The 17,514-nt window shown below is 35.3% G+C and overlaps 1 protein-coding gene and 1 non-coding gene across 5 annotated transcripts in view; both read right to left on the bottom strand.

Moving 5' to 3' along the window:
* The window catches only part of BCAP29 (B cell receptor associated protein 29), a 55,652-nt gene that overhangs the window by 34,533 nt on the left and 3,605 nt on the right, over nt 1-17,514 (bottom strand). For all 4 annotated transcript variants that reach the window (XR_014139412.1, XR_014139413.1, XM_081800718.1 and 1 more), the window contains exons 3-6: nt 16,213-16,313; nt 11,630-11,780; nt 10,373-10,508; nt 5,582-5,690 (exon numbers count right to left, since the gene is read on the bottom strand). Coding sequence is in view for 2 of the 4 variants with exons in the window: in XM_081800718.1 (XP_081656844.1) it covers nt 5,582-5,690; nt 10,373-10,508; nt 11,630-11,780; nt 16,213-16,313 (497 nt within the window). In the remaining 2 variants the exon portion in view is untranslated. The remainder of the gene's footprint in view (nt 1-5,581; nt 5,691-10,372; nt 10,509-11,629; nt 11,781-16,212; nt 16,314-17,514) is intronic.
* On the bottom strand, nt 2,165-2,302 carry LOC115945053 (small nucleolar RNA U109). The gene has a single exon (XR_004079536.1). It is a non-coding gene; the product is annotated as a small nucleolar RNA U109 (small nucleolar RNA).

The following is a 17,514-nucleotide window of genomic DNA, read 5'->3' as shown; positions in this document are numbered from 1 at the left end:
AATAAAAAGTGGAAAACACAGAACTCAGGAAAGAGGGTAGCAGCACAGGAAAGAGGCAAAGGGGTTTTCATGACAATGATGAATAGTAGGTACATACTCATAATAATGTGATGTAAGAAAAATTATGATATGCTTATATTGGAATGATGGGGGATGGGAAATGTGTCTGAGGAGCTCGGCAAGAGAGCTAAAGTTCTTCTCTTCCATGTAAGAAAGTCAAAGAAAAAAATCCCACACACTGAAAGATCAAAAAAACAGCTACCTAAACAATGCATTTAGAAATCTGGAGGTCAGAAGAAACAACTAAATGAGTTGAATGTAGCTGTTTCTGGGGATGGGTCTCAGGGAATTGCTATTTTTCACTGTAAGCCCTGTAGTACTTTTGACTTCTAGTATTTCTGTATATGAAAACTCTGGTAAAATAAAAAAAAGAAAAGAAAAGAAAAAGAATTAGGTACTTGTTTAAGCATTATAGTGACTACTCTGTGTTATAATTCCATAAGGAAAGATTCTTGGAGAGAAAAGATCTGAAGATCTAGTCTTATTTCTTATTTCCCCAATATTTATAATGAAAAGAACATGTGGATTTCTTTACTTAAATCATTTCTCCTCTCCTGCAATTATATTATTCCATATCAGTATTCTAGTAGGTGTCTAAACAAACAACCACACTATAACCTAGTGAGAAATGGTTATGTCTCACCCAAGAGAGTTAAGATTTGTAGCCCCATTCCATATAACACACTTGAGCTATGAGCTAATAGGTAGATAAAACATGCCAGGCCCTGTCCTAATGATTCTAAGCCTACATGAAACATTTTTCTCCTGTGAGGAATATGGCTTAATTAACCACCTGCTGAACTTCAGTTTGGAAGAAAGGTAACTTACGGTGAAAAATTTTCTCTCATGAAAAATAAATGCAATTTTAAGGGTCAAAAAGCCACAGTAAAAATAGTTCTGGATGGTCACTTTTGCTAAATTATATTATTTGGAGATACAAAGACATTAAAGGTTAACTAGCCTATTCCTTCACTTTACAGAAAACTAAGGCCTAAAAAAAGGTTCAGTGACTTGACTAGAACGACCCAGTATATTTTCAGATTTTGCAAGATGATCCATGTCACTTAGCAATGGTTAAACAACTTCTAATATGTAGTATCTACTCTCAAAGTAAAGATGGGAACAGACTCAATTAGATAATTCAAGCCCCAAAAACGAATGCCTTAGATTACCTGGATATTTGGGAGAGAGTTTGTTTTTTTATCCTTTTCACTGTTCATGTAAAAGAAATTCATTACAGAAAATAATTTCAATCCAGAAAATAATAAATTCTTTGTACATGCCAAAGACAACTGCTATTAATAGTTTGGTTCAATTTTTTTTGCTTAATTAGTATACTATTAATTACATATTACCTATTGTCACATCCATCAAATAAACTGTACTATTATTTTTTAATATGGACTCTTCTTCAGTTATTAAAAGAAGGCAAGGAGATGGCAAAGAAGCAGAAACTTCCAGATATATAAGCAGAGGAGAAAAAAATTTGAATTTCTTATTCAAATTATAAAAGCTCATTAAAAAGAAATAAAGCAAAAACTATGACCAAAACCAACACATTTTTTTAACTATTAACAACTTTAAAATAAGGTGATGGCTTTGATATAGCTACAAATTAAAGATAGTTCTCACAAAAATTTTCAACTGTAAAACATGCTTATGTTAGACTTTGAGAATGTATTTTTAGATAGATAGATGGCTCAAATAACTCATTTGTAAGGAATTAGAAAGCCCTCAGTTTTATTTATTTACCTTTCTTTTTTTTTTTTTTAAGTAGGCTCCATGCCCAGTGTGGAGCTCAGCGTGGAGCCTGAAGTCACGACCCCGAGATCAAGACCCCCGTGGAGATGAAGAGTTGGACGCTCAACCAACTGAACCCCCAGGCACCCCATCCCTGTTTTAAATCTGTATAAAAAGCTTATGTCTTATTTTCATTATGCTCCATGTTAAAAGATCTTACAATAAATAAATTATCTGAAAAGTTCTTTAAAAAATTGCTGATGGAACGAAAGAGGAAGGAGGGAAAGAAGGAGGGATGGAGGGAGGATAAACCAGGATCAAGGAATTTGCCTCAATCACTTTTTTGTCTTTTCTTCTTTTCCCTTTATGTAGGAGAAAGAGTAGGCTACTACTCAACCTCCACCGTATGACTGGCAGCTCTGAGAACTCCTTTTAAGATGTAGCATGTTATGAATACATTCCAGCTCATAAAGGAATAAGGAGGAGACATTTCCACATGAAAATCACTTTCTTCTTTTTTTAAGTAAGCTCAATGCCCAATGTTGGGCTTGAACTCATGACCCTGAGATCAAGAGTCCCATGCTTTACTGACTGAGCCAGCCAGGTGCCCTGAAACTCAATCACTTTCTTTTTTTAAATTTTTATTAAAAACATTTTTGTTTTGTTTTATTTAAGAAATCTCTACACTCCATATCAGGCTCAAACTCACGAGCCTGAGATCAAGAGTCCCATGCTCTTCCAGCTGAGCCAGCCGGGTGCCCTCACTTTTAAAATTATATCTACTTTTACCATTGCGTGAATGCAAGCAATGACTGAATGGTACATTTTCTATAGTTAATATATACTGAGAAGGTACTTATTTATAAGCATAAATGCCAAGAAGGTATTTATTTGTAAGAATAAAAACCAGGAGCTATCCTGGGAGACTCCTTTGAAGTCAATCTCCTTGGACATCATAAGGTTTTCCACTGCATACAAGATCTATTTTTATTACGAAAGCTTCTAAGCTTTTTTATTATTATTATGTGAACTTTGTAAATTCTTCAAAGCTAAGTTCTCATTTTTCATGGCAGTGCCCTTTCCCAATTACTCCACATAGTGGGGTATCAGAGTTATTGCTAAACAGATCATTAAAAATGACAGATCAGGTCCTTACACCTGACTAAGTTAGTCCTGACTATAAATTAGGTGCTTTGGGACATGCATGCTCTCTTTTGGATCACTAGAGTCATATTACTGCACTGAAGCACAGACAATTTACTAACTCTGGTCCAAATCTGAGCTGGTGATTAAAAACTGATGGAGTGTCTGGCACTACTAACAGAGTGTTCTTAATACCTGTATTCAGAACACCGCTCTTCCAATTTGAGGCTAACCAGATTAAATAAACATTTGTATTTATGCTTTATCTTCACTAGTATACTTTGGAGAAAATGTTTCGCTTAGATTAAACAAACACCAAGGGTAAGAAAATTTATATTGAAATACTCTATTTGCCTCCATTAAGAGACAAATCACACTGCTTTTCTACTCAATTTTCAAATATAAAAGAACTTTCTGAAACATTTCTTAAGCACTGTCAGCCTTAATATCCTCAATGTTGAGAAATCAATGACGATTTTGGAATGGTAATAGGTACAAAGCATTGTGCTACTGAATTCATCTGAATCTCTTGCACTATTAATATGTAATTTCTTAGTTCTTGTCTTAATGAACTTGACTGGAATATATCAAGAGAACATAGCCAAAGATATACCTCCTTTAGAAATGGAACTTTGATCTTCTCAAGGTCATTAATACTGTTATGTGAAATAATAATTTTGGGTACATACAATGTGTTCATAAAATATTACACATCTTGCAGAAACCTAACAGGACATACTCAAACAGGTAAAATCTGCTTTTACCTCAACACTGATTCACTCTGAAATTAGGTTTGTAGTCTACACTTTAAACACAGAAGCCAGTATCTCTTGCTATCAGATTATAAACACAATGTCTATATTATCAAAGAGTTCATCTACTCCAAACATCTCAATTGTCTGTTAAAGAAATATAGAGTTTCTTTATATTACTCTAAAATAATATTAGGTTTAGAGTTATATTTCAGCCTTATAAAGTCAAAGCTCAAAATATCTTAAAGTTGGGATTTTTGAAAGGCAAAGGAAAAAGAAACTAAACTGCCTAAAGTTAAGATAGGTGTAGTGTGGCAAACAACCTGTTGTCTTTTATTTTTGTACCAGCCTTCTTACATTAAGAGAGGGATCCATGCCATGGCAGGTATAAAAAAAAGAAAGCAAGATTTTGAAACAATTTTTTTTATACTAATTAAAGGCATTTTGGAAATAGTTCCTTGCATTCTTCAAAAGGATTAGCAGCAATATTTTATGTTGGGTAAAAAAAAAAAAACAAAAACACTGCTTCTCTTCTTAAACATCTAATGTAGAGGGTGGGTGATTACTAAATTTATTTTCATATAAGTGTTAAAACTTCCTGATCATGTTCCAAATCTTTTGTAACAACAGAAGAGGCAACAGTATCAACAATGAATTTTGGGCTATACTACACCAACTACATAATACCCTATCTCGTCTAGAAGAGTAACTTATTTTTTAACTTACTGTCTCTAAACTATTCTTTTTTTTTTTTCACTTTAAATAAGAAGTAGGAAAGCAATTAAAGAATTTTTTATCATATGAAATAGCCTATGGATTTTTGTTTTGTTTTTAGAGAGTCAGCTTTTATCTTTGGGCTTTCCATATCAAATTCAAATACATCTTGATGAAGTAAACTCTATCCAAATATTGTAAATAGATAATCAATAAAGCAAGTTATGGTATAAAAAACTTGTAAGCTGAGGTCTATTTAAAAAAATATAAACTTACAAATGGTCTAAAGTAGGTCCTTGATTCAGTCACTGAACATTTTCCAATTTACCTCCAACATAAAGTAGTGGAAGAGATTTGAAATCGGAGAAGGTCTATGCATTGATCATTATCTTAACTCTGGCAGGCTGAGAGGTCTGCCACTGTCTGGACAACATTAAGGAATATCTGTTATATGCAGGGATGTTGCCCAGGGGTCAAACCACAAATTTTTACTCAGAGTTTCCTGGGATGACACTGGACTTGGGGTACCTACTTTTCTGTGTTATGTGGCTATAGGCAATAACAATTTTTTCTTTGATGAAGAAGAAAATGCTATCAAAATTATTAAGAAACAAAAAATCATAGAAGAAATAGCTGCCTTCCCAAGTCCTGATTGCAATGTATTTTAGAATAAGTCATTCAAATTGCCAACAATCCCAGATTGTTGCTTACTCTACACTATCCATCTCTTTTCAGGGAATGCTTTCCTTATATCTGGAAGGTAGGAAATATTAGGGTTTGAGATAAGCAATATATTTTCCTGTAACCAAAACTGTCCGATTGCTTCTTTCAAAGAAGCAATATACTATGATGGAAAAATGTGATTCATTTTCCAAAACTGTGTTTACAAGCAACTTTTCAGGAACATAGCTCTTGTGCTAAGGCAGGAACATCTGTATTTACAACACAGATCTGAAACACCTACATGTTTTTCTGTATAACAGAGCATGTTTCTCTTGGCCAAAACCATGTTTTATCTTCATATTTGAGCAGGAATTTATAAATAGGTCACTCTTGGTATTTTAGCCAGAAGAACACGGAGCCATTAGTTTTGTTTTAGGGAAAACAGTGAAATGTAACCGCATAAAATATCATGCTACACTTTCTACTTTCGCACATGCACACGAAGTTACCATCTGAAGTCTTCTTTAATTCAGTTTTCAGTTTTTCCTGGTCTTCTACTAATTTTTTATTTTCTGCTTCCAAAATGTGTTCCTCTTCCTTGGCATAGCTTTTCAAGAGCTATCAGAAAAGAGAGTTATGGAAAGAAGTAAGCTTAGACTGCAACAACCACATATTATTTCAGGAAATAGGCTGGATAACATATTTAAAATTATTGGGTCTTTATTTGATTCTTTGTCCTTTTAGTATTTTGTAATTTTCTACAATGTACTTTTGCTGATAGAAACTTGGTATTTGGAAAAACAAAAAGATTTCTTCTTACTAAGGCTGAAATCTCTGAAATGAAAATTAGTTTCTGGTTGGGCTATAATTAAAATTATGTTTTGGAAAAGTATTTAGGTAAGTAATGTGAATGCCTCCATTAAGTGTGTGATGTAAATCTAAGGAAAAAAACAGTTCCGAGGATGATATTAATTGGTAAACCATTATGTTCCAATTACAGAGCTGTCTACTCAGACTATTTTTATGCAGACCAATGTGTAAAAAAGGAATATAATGCCAGGGTGGGGATGGGTAAGTGTAAAATGATAGTGCCATCTCTATGCTTGGAAAATTCTACCTAATTCTGAATAGTCATTGAATAGTCCCCAAATTACTCCTATTCAGTTAATCTTTTACAATGTTTTTTATATTTTAAAATCTATGAGGGCTTTTAAAATGTTTTTTGTATGTTTGTAGATCATCTTTTCTTTCTGGTTTTTTTTTTTTTTAAGATTTTATTTATTTGTCAGAGAGACACAGCACAAGCAGGGGAACGGCAGGCAGAGGGAGAAGCAGGCTCCCCGATGAGCAAGGAGCCCAATGCAGTCTCCATGCCAGGACCCTGGGATCATGACCTGAGCCAAAGGCAGACGCTTAACTGACTGAGCCACCCAGGTGTCCCTGCAGATTATCTTTTCTAGGCAAGAAAAATTAAGATGGGAATACTAAAATATTTACTAAAATAAAAATATTCATGGAGTAAAAATTTCACAATTTGTATGTCTAAAAGGAAACTACTATTGTTAATAGAATTAAGAAGCTTACTTATCTTAAAGAAATTTTGAGATATTTAAGTTACCAAGAAAGGCAAATTAGATTAATGTCTGAAAAATATGTATACACTGGCATGGGTTATTGGAATAAATAAAAGTTGCAGCAACTTGATATTGACAGTTTCCATAGTCAGGTAAAAAAAAGCAGCTCAGGCCAATTTTAAACAAAGTGGCAGAAAAGAATTTCTACTGCAGGGTAATTCCTTTTCTAATGTAAGCTGGTATATCCAATAAACAAAATTCACAAAGTTCTACTGAGCATGGGCTACATGCAAATAGATTACAATTTTTACAATTAGGTGATATAAGGGATAAAAATGTAAGAGAAACATGGTCTCTGCTCTCATGTAACTTTAATCTAGTGGAAAGGATGAGACAAGAGCATAAAAACTGTAGCATAAGATCAATACAGTACTATCGTGTTATAATTGAGTTTAGGCAGCTCAAAAGGAGGAATTAAAGCTCATATATTAAAGGAATATATGACCCCAAGTTTTTTAGGAGACAAACACTAAAGTACATACTTAAGCTGAAGGAGCCTCCTATCTTCAAAATTTAAAAAAAATTTTTTAAAGAGCAGGAAGCAGCAAGATTTTTTTCCAAATCTTTGTTTTGTTGCCCACTTCGAGTTCAAAATAATCCTAGCTGTTACTTCACTGAATTCAGTTCACACAGTCTCCGGTGATTACTCAAATTGGAAGAGAACCACTGAGTTGCAGGAATGTTTATACTGACTGCTTGAATTATTATGCCATTGACTTGGAAAAGTTGGGTTTGTGTTGGTCTTGTAAATAAGCTTTCACCTGCAAACTTGTCCAATTTTATTATGTGTGACTTGATGCTGGAGAACGACCAAGAGCCCTGGAACTGAAATTCAATAGCTAGCTACTAGCTACAATAATGCATGTGTTCCCTGTCCCACCCACCTTATACCACCGTGGCCAGTGGCTGGGAAAAAAACTGGTAAGAAGTAAAGCTCCATCACTGTTGTTATTTTAAAGCAGTTAAATTAAAAGTTAATTGGTCTTTTATAATTATTTCATTAACTGAGGATCGGAACAGAAAGGGGTCTCAGGCACCACCTGCAAGTCATTTTAGAAGACAGCATACAAGGGGCACAAAACAATGTAGTTAAGAGTGTGGATTCTAGAGCCAGGCTGCTTGGATTCAAATCTTAGTTCTGTCATTATTAATTAGTTGAATGGTTTTGTGTAAGTCACTTAACCTTTCTGTGCTTCCATTTCCTCATATATAAAATACAGATAATAATAGTACCAACCTCATGGGGTTGTTGCAAGAATTAAGAACTAATACCTTACTGTGAAGGATTTGAAGCAGTACCTGGCATAGTGTTAGCTATATTTATAACCTTGGACCTGAGAACACGTGAGGTGACTTGCCCCAGGTCACAATGCTAATTACTGGTAGAGTTAGGACTAACACCTAAGTCTCTTGGATCTCACAGTAAAAGTGCTTTCCATTAGATAAGGTGTCTCTGATAGAGAATAAAGAGTTGTTTCAGCAGTTTTATCTTTCTTTAGCTAATATTTCAAAATCTACATGAAATATCTCAAAACAGAAGTGATCTTTGATATTCTGACCTCTGGCTTTTCTTGGTTAATTAGTTACACTTTGGGTACTGACAGTATTAATGTGCAGCTCACAAACTTTCTCCTTACTGTGTGCTAGCTTTAGCTCAGCATATTTAGGTGTCTCTGATGATCTGGAGCCAATGACTGGATCCTTCCAATACAGGACAGCATGGAATCAAAGGGGAGGAAAACAAACCAAAAAAAAAAAAAAAGAAGAGAAATTGTGGAGGAATCAAAGAATCAGTAGTCATTAAATAAATTTCCTTGCAAGGGTAACTCGTTGTGAAAATAATACTAAAAGAAAATTTCAAAAACGTTTTGAGGAAGGTGCTTTTTTTGAAGGACAAGACTAATTTAACTATGTTAATTATGGTGTATATGAAAAAAGTAATAGTACCAAAACTTTACAAAAACACTTTCCATTTTCTTAAAGCTGATGCGTAAAAGGAAAACAACTAAAGAATAAGAGGAAGAAAGCAGTGTTCTGTTAGTAATTAGAACTCATTACTCTAACACGATGGGCATAATTTTAAATCAAGATAGGTACACAGTAAGTTTACAAATACAATGCTGGGTGCTTTTGAGTTTAGCCATCATATATTAAAGCTTTGAGGGTTTTGTTTTTACTTTTACCATTTTGAAATAAGATCAAAGGATAGGAAATGAAACAAGTAATACTGAGGTACAAAATGAGGCTCATTTTGCTGCTGAAACATTCCAAAAAAGCAGACATGACTTATTGCCTGCTTTTGAATACAGAAATACCACAAGCTTGATTTCCCAGAACTATATTTACTACAAAGGGAAATTTACATGACATCTATGGATCAATGCCTTTTCAAAACAGAACAAAGTAAAAAATAAAGTGATGCTATTCTCTAAAAGTTTCCTTAAAAGATGCTGGTTACAATACCCCCAAAGAAACATTTTTGAATGCTGTTTTATATGAGAAAAGGTATTTCTTTACCTTTTTGCTGTAGTGGAAAAATAAGGCAGACATCATTAGAAATAAAACATGGGTTCTGCATAGGTGACCATTATATTATAGCATCAAACACAATTTTTTTTTGCAGTGAGGTTTGCCTTATTTAATAGGTTCTGGAAAACCTTCTATTGTATTATGTATTGACTAACTCATTTAGAAAAAGGGTGGTACTTATAGTTCTTTCTATAAGAGGCTAGGCTCTAGGACTAAGATAAGTATTTTAATTCTCTACTATTAAGCTCAATACTTTTTACATAAATGTAACGGGGTAATACATAATTGACTATTTGTAATTCATTAATTTATAATAGGAAAATCATTTTATTTTATTATTTAGGAGTGCTTTTTTTTTTTAAGAAAATTTGTTTCACTTCTGAATGGTTCCACTGACACTTTCTTCTAAGAAGGAGAATTAGCAAAACTTATGGGACTTAATATGAACAGCAAACACTCAAGCTATGACATCTTATTCCTAAATTTTATACTTAAGAAAAAAATAATTTTATAGCTATCATTTTCTCATTTGTTCTTTTCATTTGATAGGGAAAACATCAGTTCCTAATATACACTCTGCCTGAATGGCAGAGGAATTACAGCATAGGGTTCTCAAAGGAGTATCAGCAACATGGCCAAATTAAAGATTTTTAAACATTATGTGTAGTCATCAATCTAGCATTAACTACTTTCCTCTGCTCCCTACATTAATGAACATTTAAAAGAAAAACAACAAAAAAAATCAGCCTTAAAAATTATTTAAAAAATAATTTAACTGAAAAGAAAATGGAAACATAGAGACTTATAAAGATTTGCTTTAGTTATAAAGTAAAATTAATGGTAATGAAGGAATTAAAATCCATATTCCCAGCACTGTTTTTTCTTTTAATCACAGGAAATACGTTCAATGGCATTAAAATAGGTTCACTGGCATTCTATTATGGAGGGAAACTGAGAACAAACAAATCTAAAGGAGAATAAGACACTTTGAAACAATCATTTCATAGAACAATATTGCTACTTATGGTCGCTTTTTGCTTACAAATTATAAAAATGTTCTTTTTGATACTGAAAAATAATATACCTCGGGAAAACCAAGAACATTTACACACATTTTCAAAAAGCAAATTTAAATACCCGTTTTAGTCTTTCATTCTCTTCCATGAATTTTTTGGCAGCCTCATTAGTATTTTCTGCTTGAGTTTTAAGTACTCCTTTGTTTGACAGTTCTTTAGCCAGCTGCGTAATAAGGATAACCAGACGTCTCAACACTCTAAACAAACAAAAACATCAAAGTACTGTATAACTAATCATTAGAAACTGATTTAAGATAAACAGTCACTGTCAAATGATTCCCCTTTAGGTATGGGTATGGTGGAGGGAGATAATGTTTAGGGAGGACATATGCTTGTTTGTTTCTTTCCTTTTTTTTTTTTTTTAATCTAAGTCTTTCTGTCAAAACAAACTTGCATCTTGTTCCTTTGGAATCTTTGTTATAAGACTAGCATTTGGAAGACAGGTTCAGCAGTACTTGTTAATTTAATTATCCTCTTTCTAGAGGCCTTTGGCCAGGAGGAGGAGAAACAGAATTTCAGACAGTGTGGCAGGGCGACTAAGAGAAGTCATTTTTGTTCTTTGATTCCCTGCCCCCCACCTCGATATTTGCTATTTAAAGAGCATTGTGTGAGGCTGGCCAAGCCTAAAAACTGCTCATTCACATCGGTTTATGGGTAACTTCCATTGTTAGAAATAGAAATTAGTATCTTCAAATATTCATTCAACAGGTATTTCCTCTGCCAAGTGTTCAGAATTGCTAAACACTGTGCTGGGTACTGGGGACACGGCAGGAAATGAGACAAAGTCCTTCAGGGAGTTTAGGTTCTAGTTGGGGAGGAAAGAGTTAAAACAGTATTTACTTGCAACCATGAATGATACTCAAAAAATACACATATATAGATAAGCTCCATGGAAGCATATAACAGAGACCAACCACCTGCTTCTGGGGTGAGTGATGATCATAAATGGATTCTCTGTGAAAGGGGCTGAAGGATGAATAGAAAGTTAGCCCGGGAAAGAGGGGAGTGTTCTGGCAGAAGTTAAAGCATGTGTGAAGACCCTGAAGTAGGAAGGAGTCAGGTACACAATAGGAACTCAATATTTGTTGCAAGAATGAGTGCATGAGCAGATGAAGCTCAGTGTGGGTGGAACATGGTGTGAATGTCAGAGAATAGTAGGAGACAAGGCCAGATCACGCAGGGCCTTATGGACCTAGCAAACTTACAAGCCGTCATGACTATCATTTGGGTATTTCATCTGCATTCTATAGTATAGATAGGAAAAATGAGGAAGAGAAACATAAATCATGCTTTAAAATTGTGTTTTTTTTAAACTTACAGCCAAAAAAATAATGAAAATCCAGAAATGTAAAGATTTCTTTGAGACCTAAAAAGTTTCATCTGTGCATGTTCATAGGCTCCAGGTCTGCTGGTTAAGCCTTTTTCAATGGCAGGTGTAGAGGAATACTTCCTTACTTCTCTCACAGCATCTATTAGAGAAAAAGAGAAAACATTATTTTGACTTTTAATAATATACAATTACTCTTAAAATGGAAAGCAGTTTTAGAACAACTGAACTGACTTTTAAATAATGGACTTTTGGTATGGGCTCTCTTTTTGTCTTTTCCTCTACTATCCCTGGGAGGGCACCATACTCAAAAGAGATGTTCTGCAAATGGATGTTAGTGGGAACCTTTGAATGGAACAGGATTTTTTTTTTTTTACTCTTTATCTAGGGCTTATTATAATTGTACTGTCTCTCATCTCTAGCTACACTGCAAACTGTTATCCTTCACTCTTTCTATGCCTAACAGATTGAGTAAAATCCAACCTACTGACAGTAGCATATAGGTCATCTCCCATTTCAATCAAGTCCAAGAGGTTATCCTATTTTCCTGACTGTACTAGCATTTTATTATACTATTCCTTCAATATTATCAAATTATTATTGTATTAAAGTAAAATTAAGTTATTTAAAGTAATATTATTAAAGTAATATTAATATATTAAAATATTATTAATAATTAATCCTAGTAATAGTAATGTGACTTTACTGAGATTTTAGAAATATTTGGTTACACTGACATTTCCACTGGCATAGGTTAAAATGGAATTTGACCTATGGGGGCATGTGCTCCCCCAACGGGCACATGGACGGCATCTGCTACTAGAAACATTCAGAGAGCTGCACTTTTGATGTGTTCAGTTCCGTTAAGTCTCAGAGGCTACAGGGGATCTATTTCTTTCTAGTGGAAAACAGATTTCAGCTTATTCCTATCTATATTTAGTGCACTCTTAAGTCACTGGATTCTTGTAGGTCCTAGGTAAGGTATCTGCCCCTTAGGTGTCTCAAAGATCAGTGGGGCCAACAAGTCAGACTGCTTCTTTCATGTAGCCATCAGCATTCTTAGGAAAGAGTTATTGCCACAGGAAAGGGATTCCAGTTAGAAAACTGAGGCCGCTTAAACTATTTTAGTTTTTAAAGATTTTATCTATTTACTTGAGAGAGCGAGCGAGCATGTGAAAGAGAGCACGAACAGGGGGAAGGGGCAGAGGGAGAGGGAGAAGCAGACTCCCCGCAGAGCAGGAAGCCTGACACAGCTCGATCCCAGGACCCCAAGATCATGATCTGAGCCGAAGGCAGACACTTAAAACGACTGAGCCACCCAGGTGCCCCTATTTAATTTTAATAGCAACTTTATTGAGTTATAACTCACATACCTTAAAATTTATCCCTTTAAAGTATATAATTCAGTGGTGTTGAGTATATTCACAAAGTTGTGCAACCAACACCACTAATTTCTGAATATTTTCATCAACCCCCTCAGAAACCCCAAATCCATTCTGCCCTTCCCCCATCTCCCAGCAACCACCAATCTACTTTCTGTCTCCATGAATTTGCCTATTCTGGACATTTTATATAAAAGCAAATATTTACTATGTATTTTTTTGTGTGTCTGCCTTCCTTCACTTAGCATATGTTTTCAAGGTTCATCTGTGTTGTACCACGTAGCAGTATGCAGTGGTAGAATTTCTTGCAGAGCTATCTGGTTTTATTCTTTTCTGATGGGGGTAGCTTTTTTTTTAACTTTCTGTAATTCTTCTATAGAAAATTTGCTTAAATTTTCTATATCTACTAGAATTCATCTGGTAAGTTATATTTCTCTACAAAATTATCCATTTCATCTAGGTATTCAAAATTATTTGCAGAGAGGTATATGAAATAGTCTTTTTTATTTTTTAAAAAGATTTTATTTATTATTTATTTGAGAGTGGGCAAGAGAGAAAGAGAGAGAGAGCATGAACACGTGGAGGGAGAGGGAAAAGCAGACTCCCCACTGAGCAGGGAGCCAGATGTGGGGCTTGATTCCAGGACCCTGGGATCATGACCTGAGCTGAAGGCAGCCGCTTAACCGACTGAGCCACCCAAGTGCCCTGAAATCGTCTTTTTTTAAAAAAGATTTTATTTATTTGAGAGAGAGCACACAGGTGCACATAAAGAGGGGGAGGGGCAGAGAGAGAAGCAGACTCCCCACTGAGCATGGAGCCCAACCGACTGAGCCACCCAGGTACCCCAGTGTTTTAAATTATCTTTAAAAAATTTTCTTGATCTTAATGGCTATTTCCTCTATTTCTCAGATTGCCACAATAATATATTTCTCAGATTGCCACAATAATATAGTAAGAGCATACCAACCAGCACGAGACAACTAAAAAAACCCCAAACACAATGGTATTTATGAGTTATTTTAAGCAGGCCAAAGAAGCCACATAGTAATATGAAGGATCCTTATGCTTGTTATTCAGCTTCTTTGGCTTTTAAATAAAAATATTCCAGGATCCATTATGCAGAAATGCTGAAGATTAATAAATAATATCAAAGAACTTTATAAATGTAAATGGCCATACAAATCCACCTACAGAATAAAATCACCTGTATTAAAGCAAGGAAACTGTGTCTGAAAAATGAAACAGGGGCAATCGTATGGGCAGGGTGTGACGTATGGTCAGTTTTCTAGAAACCATATGGAGACAGCCTTTTTTTTGGGATCACTCGTGGAACCTTTCAAATTCTTGGGATGCATTTCTGCTGACACTGAACATATTCCTGGTTTCCTGCTTCCTTTCTGCCTATTCCCACCCCTTAAAACACACATATGCACACACGTTCAGTCAGTACTGGCTCCAGGAACACGAACACCTTGTAATAATTACCTTATTAGAGAAACAACCAATAAGAAAAATGAAATAAATTTGAAAGTAAAATATAAATGAAACTTGGGTAATTACTGGTTTTCCATAATTTATACCATTGTCATTCTGGTGGAGAAGAACACTGGACTGTGTATTTTACATTCACTACTGCATTTAAACCTTTGAACACCTCAGTGGAGCAGGTGTAATTACCCTCTTCTGAGATGGAAACACTGAGGCTTAAAGCATAGGTCCCTATCTGCCTGCCTTTACCATCCAAGGTCAAAGGTCCTGTATTAACCATCCATGATGTCCCTATTCTCTGACAATTAATTACCCACTCTGCCCACAGAAGCAGGTTCCAGCCAGAGGTCATGGTTCTGCTTTGTGACTCCTATCCCCGGCCATAGCTTACCAGACAAAGGTTGGATACTTAGTACTAGCTGGCTCATTTATTTTCTTTATAATTGGAACTGGGATTCAGAAATGGCTAGTTAATCCTGGCATATGGCTGGAGTGATGATACTTGGCAGCTATATGGTGCCCACAGCTATATAGTTGAGAACAGAGTCCACAGGGATAAGGAAGAATGAAGTAGACCCATGGAGCAATGAAGGGACGTGAAAAGGACACTTCAGTTCCTAAGACTAGTCCCTTCCTGGAATTTGGCTTCCTTCCTTCCCTGAGCTGCTGTACAACAACTCTGTATTTTATTATAAGTTCCCCTTTCTTGCTCAAGTGAGCTCCAGTTGGTTTCTGATATATGTAACCAAAAAAACCTTGTACTACCGTTTTCCTTCCTTATATGGATATGTGGCAGTTTTCGGTAGAAATTTTTGTGATAATTTTAGAGTTAAAAGATCATAATACTACAGGCGTGCCTGGCTGGCTCAGTTGGTAGAGTTTGCGATTCTTCATCTTGGGGTCATAAGTCTGAGCCCCATGTTGGGTGTAGAGATTACTTTAAAAAAAAAAAAATCACAATACTAGAGCCAGAAGGAGCTGCAGAAATGACTGCTTTTTCTCGCTTTGTTTTGCAAATGGATAAACCAAACTCAGAGAGATGAAATGCCATTCCAAAAGGCATTTAGTTAGTTGATGGTAGAGCTGGGACCCATTTTTCTTATTGTCCTTTAATTGTTTAGTGTTATTTCTTTTTTTTTAAAGATTTTATTTATTTGACAGAGAGAAACACAGCGAGAGAGGGAACACAAGCAGGGGGAGTGGGAGAGGGAGAAGCAGGCTTCCCGCAGAGCAGGGAGCCGGATGCGGGACTTGATCCCTGGACCCTGGGATCATGACCTGAGCCGAAGGCAGTCGCTTAACTGACTGAGCCACCCAGGCGCCCAATTTTACTGTTATTTCTTACATGGCTGGAGATTTACTTGATAACAATAGCACACCATGAGACAAATATTGACATTTTGAAATGAGGCATGAACCCATTCACAACCCATTCACATCACATCCCACAATCGCCTACTCATACCTTCTCACACCAGCTGTTCCCAGTTTTATAAAAAGAAATTCATTTCAGAGGCTGGTGGTATGGAGCATGGGAAACATTTTCTCATAGAACAGTGGCATACACAGTGGCTATCCTAGGATGGCTCCTGCCTACTGTACCCCAACAGCAACATCAACTTAGTTAATTAAAAACCCAATGAATTCATTAATAAAAAAAGTCCCCAGAGTTAAGCCGAATCAAAAGAAGAATCCAGTACTTACCTAAAAATAGAACAATCAATAGGACTATTATAGTAAGGAAAGCCTTGTTCCAGAAAGTTGCAATTTTACCCCAGACAGTAAATGAAAAAATCTTCTGCCATCTGTAAAGCAATACAATTACATTAGGTGTAAAAAAGATCAAAAGATTTTGAAATGCTTTGCAAATATTCAATTAACATTTTGGTAACTGTGTAGTGAGTGACAAGAATTACAGAAATTTAATTTTTTATGTCATATCAGAAAACTTCTGATATGACATAAGAATGGCTCATGAAATAAAGAACAACTCTTTCAAGTTTAATGATAATCTGACATTATCTTCTGTCTGGTGGCTTAAACATTCTACAGCAAAAATAACTTTTAAAGTAAAGATACATGAATTCTTATAGCAACATGTTATATTGCTGATAGAAGTTATCACCTTATATCTTTTTCTAATCCGGGTAATAACTCAGAAATAACAAAGACCTATTAGTCTAATAATCAGCAACATTTCAGGAATAGGGAGTCCAACTCTGCACTATATATTTTTACATCTGCTCCAAGTAAAAGAATTTTTCTATTTTTACCACAAAGGAATTAAAAGTATCATTGAGATGTTACATACATAAAATACAAAAATCTTAAATAGGTTGATGAATTTTTATGTATGTATTTACTCATGTAATTACCACCTAGATCAAGATGTGAACATAGAAGAAACAAAATGGGGTAAAAATAGTCTAGACAGTTTGAGCAGCACAAGCAAAGACACAGAAGTAAGAAAGTATGGGTTATAAATGACCAAGAATGACAAAGCAATCCACCACACAATTGGAAAGGTAACAAACTTTGTACAAGGGCATTTTATTTATTTATTTTTTTTTTTAGAGAGAGAGTGTAAACACACATGTGTATGAGCAGGGGAAGGGGAAGAGGGCGAAGGAGACAAAGAATCTCAAGCAGTCTCCACACCTGATGTGGAGCCCAACATGGGGCTCAATCTAATGACCCTGAGATCCTGACCTGAGCTGAAATCAAGAGTTGGACACTTAACTGACTGAGCCACCCAGGCGGCCCAGTAGAAGGGCATTTTATTTTATTTATTTTATTATTTATTTATTTATTTATTTTACTAGGGCATTTTATTTTTTTTAAGATTTTATTTATTTTTTGACAGAGAGACAGTGAGAGAGGGAACACAAGCAGGGGGAGTGGAAGAGAGAGAAGCAGGCTTCCTGCAGAGCAGAGAGCCCGATGCGGGGCTCGATCCCAGGACCCTGGGATCATGACCTGAGCCGAAGGCAGATGCTTAACGACAGA

This window comes from Leptonychotes weddellii, chromosome 12 (assembly GCF_054177405.1).
Source record: "Leptonychotes weddellii isolate Sample4059 chromosome 12, ASM5417740v2, whole genome shotgun sequence".
In the NCBI taxonomy this organism is placed as follows: Eukaryota; Metazoa; Chordata; class Mammalia; order Carnivora; family Phocidae; genus Leptonychotes; species Leptonychotes weddellii.
The sequence above is the reverse complement of the archived record's forward strand: the minus strand, read 5'-3'. Positions and strand labels throughout refer to the sequence as shown.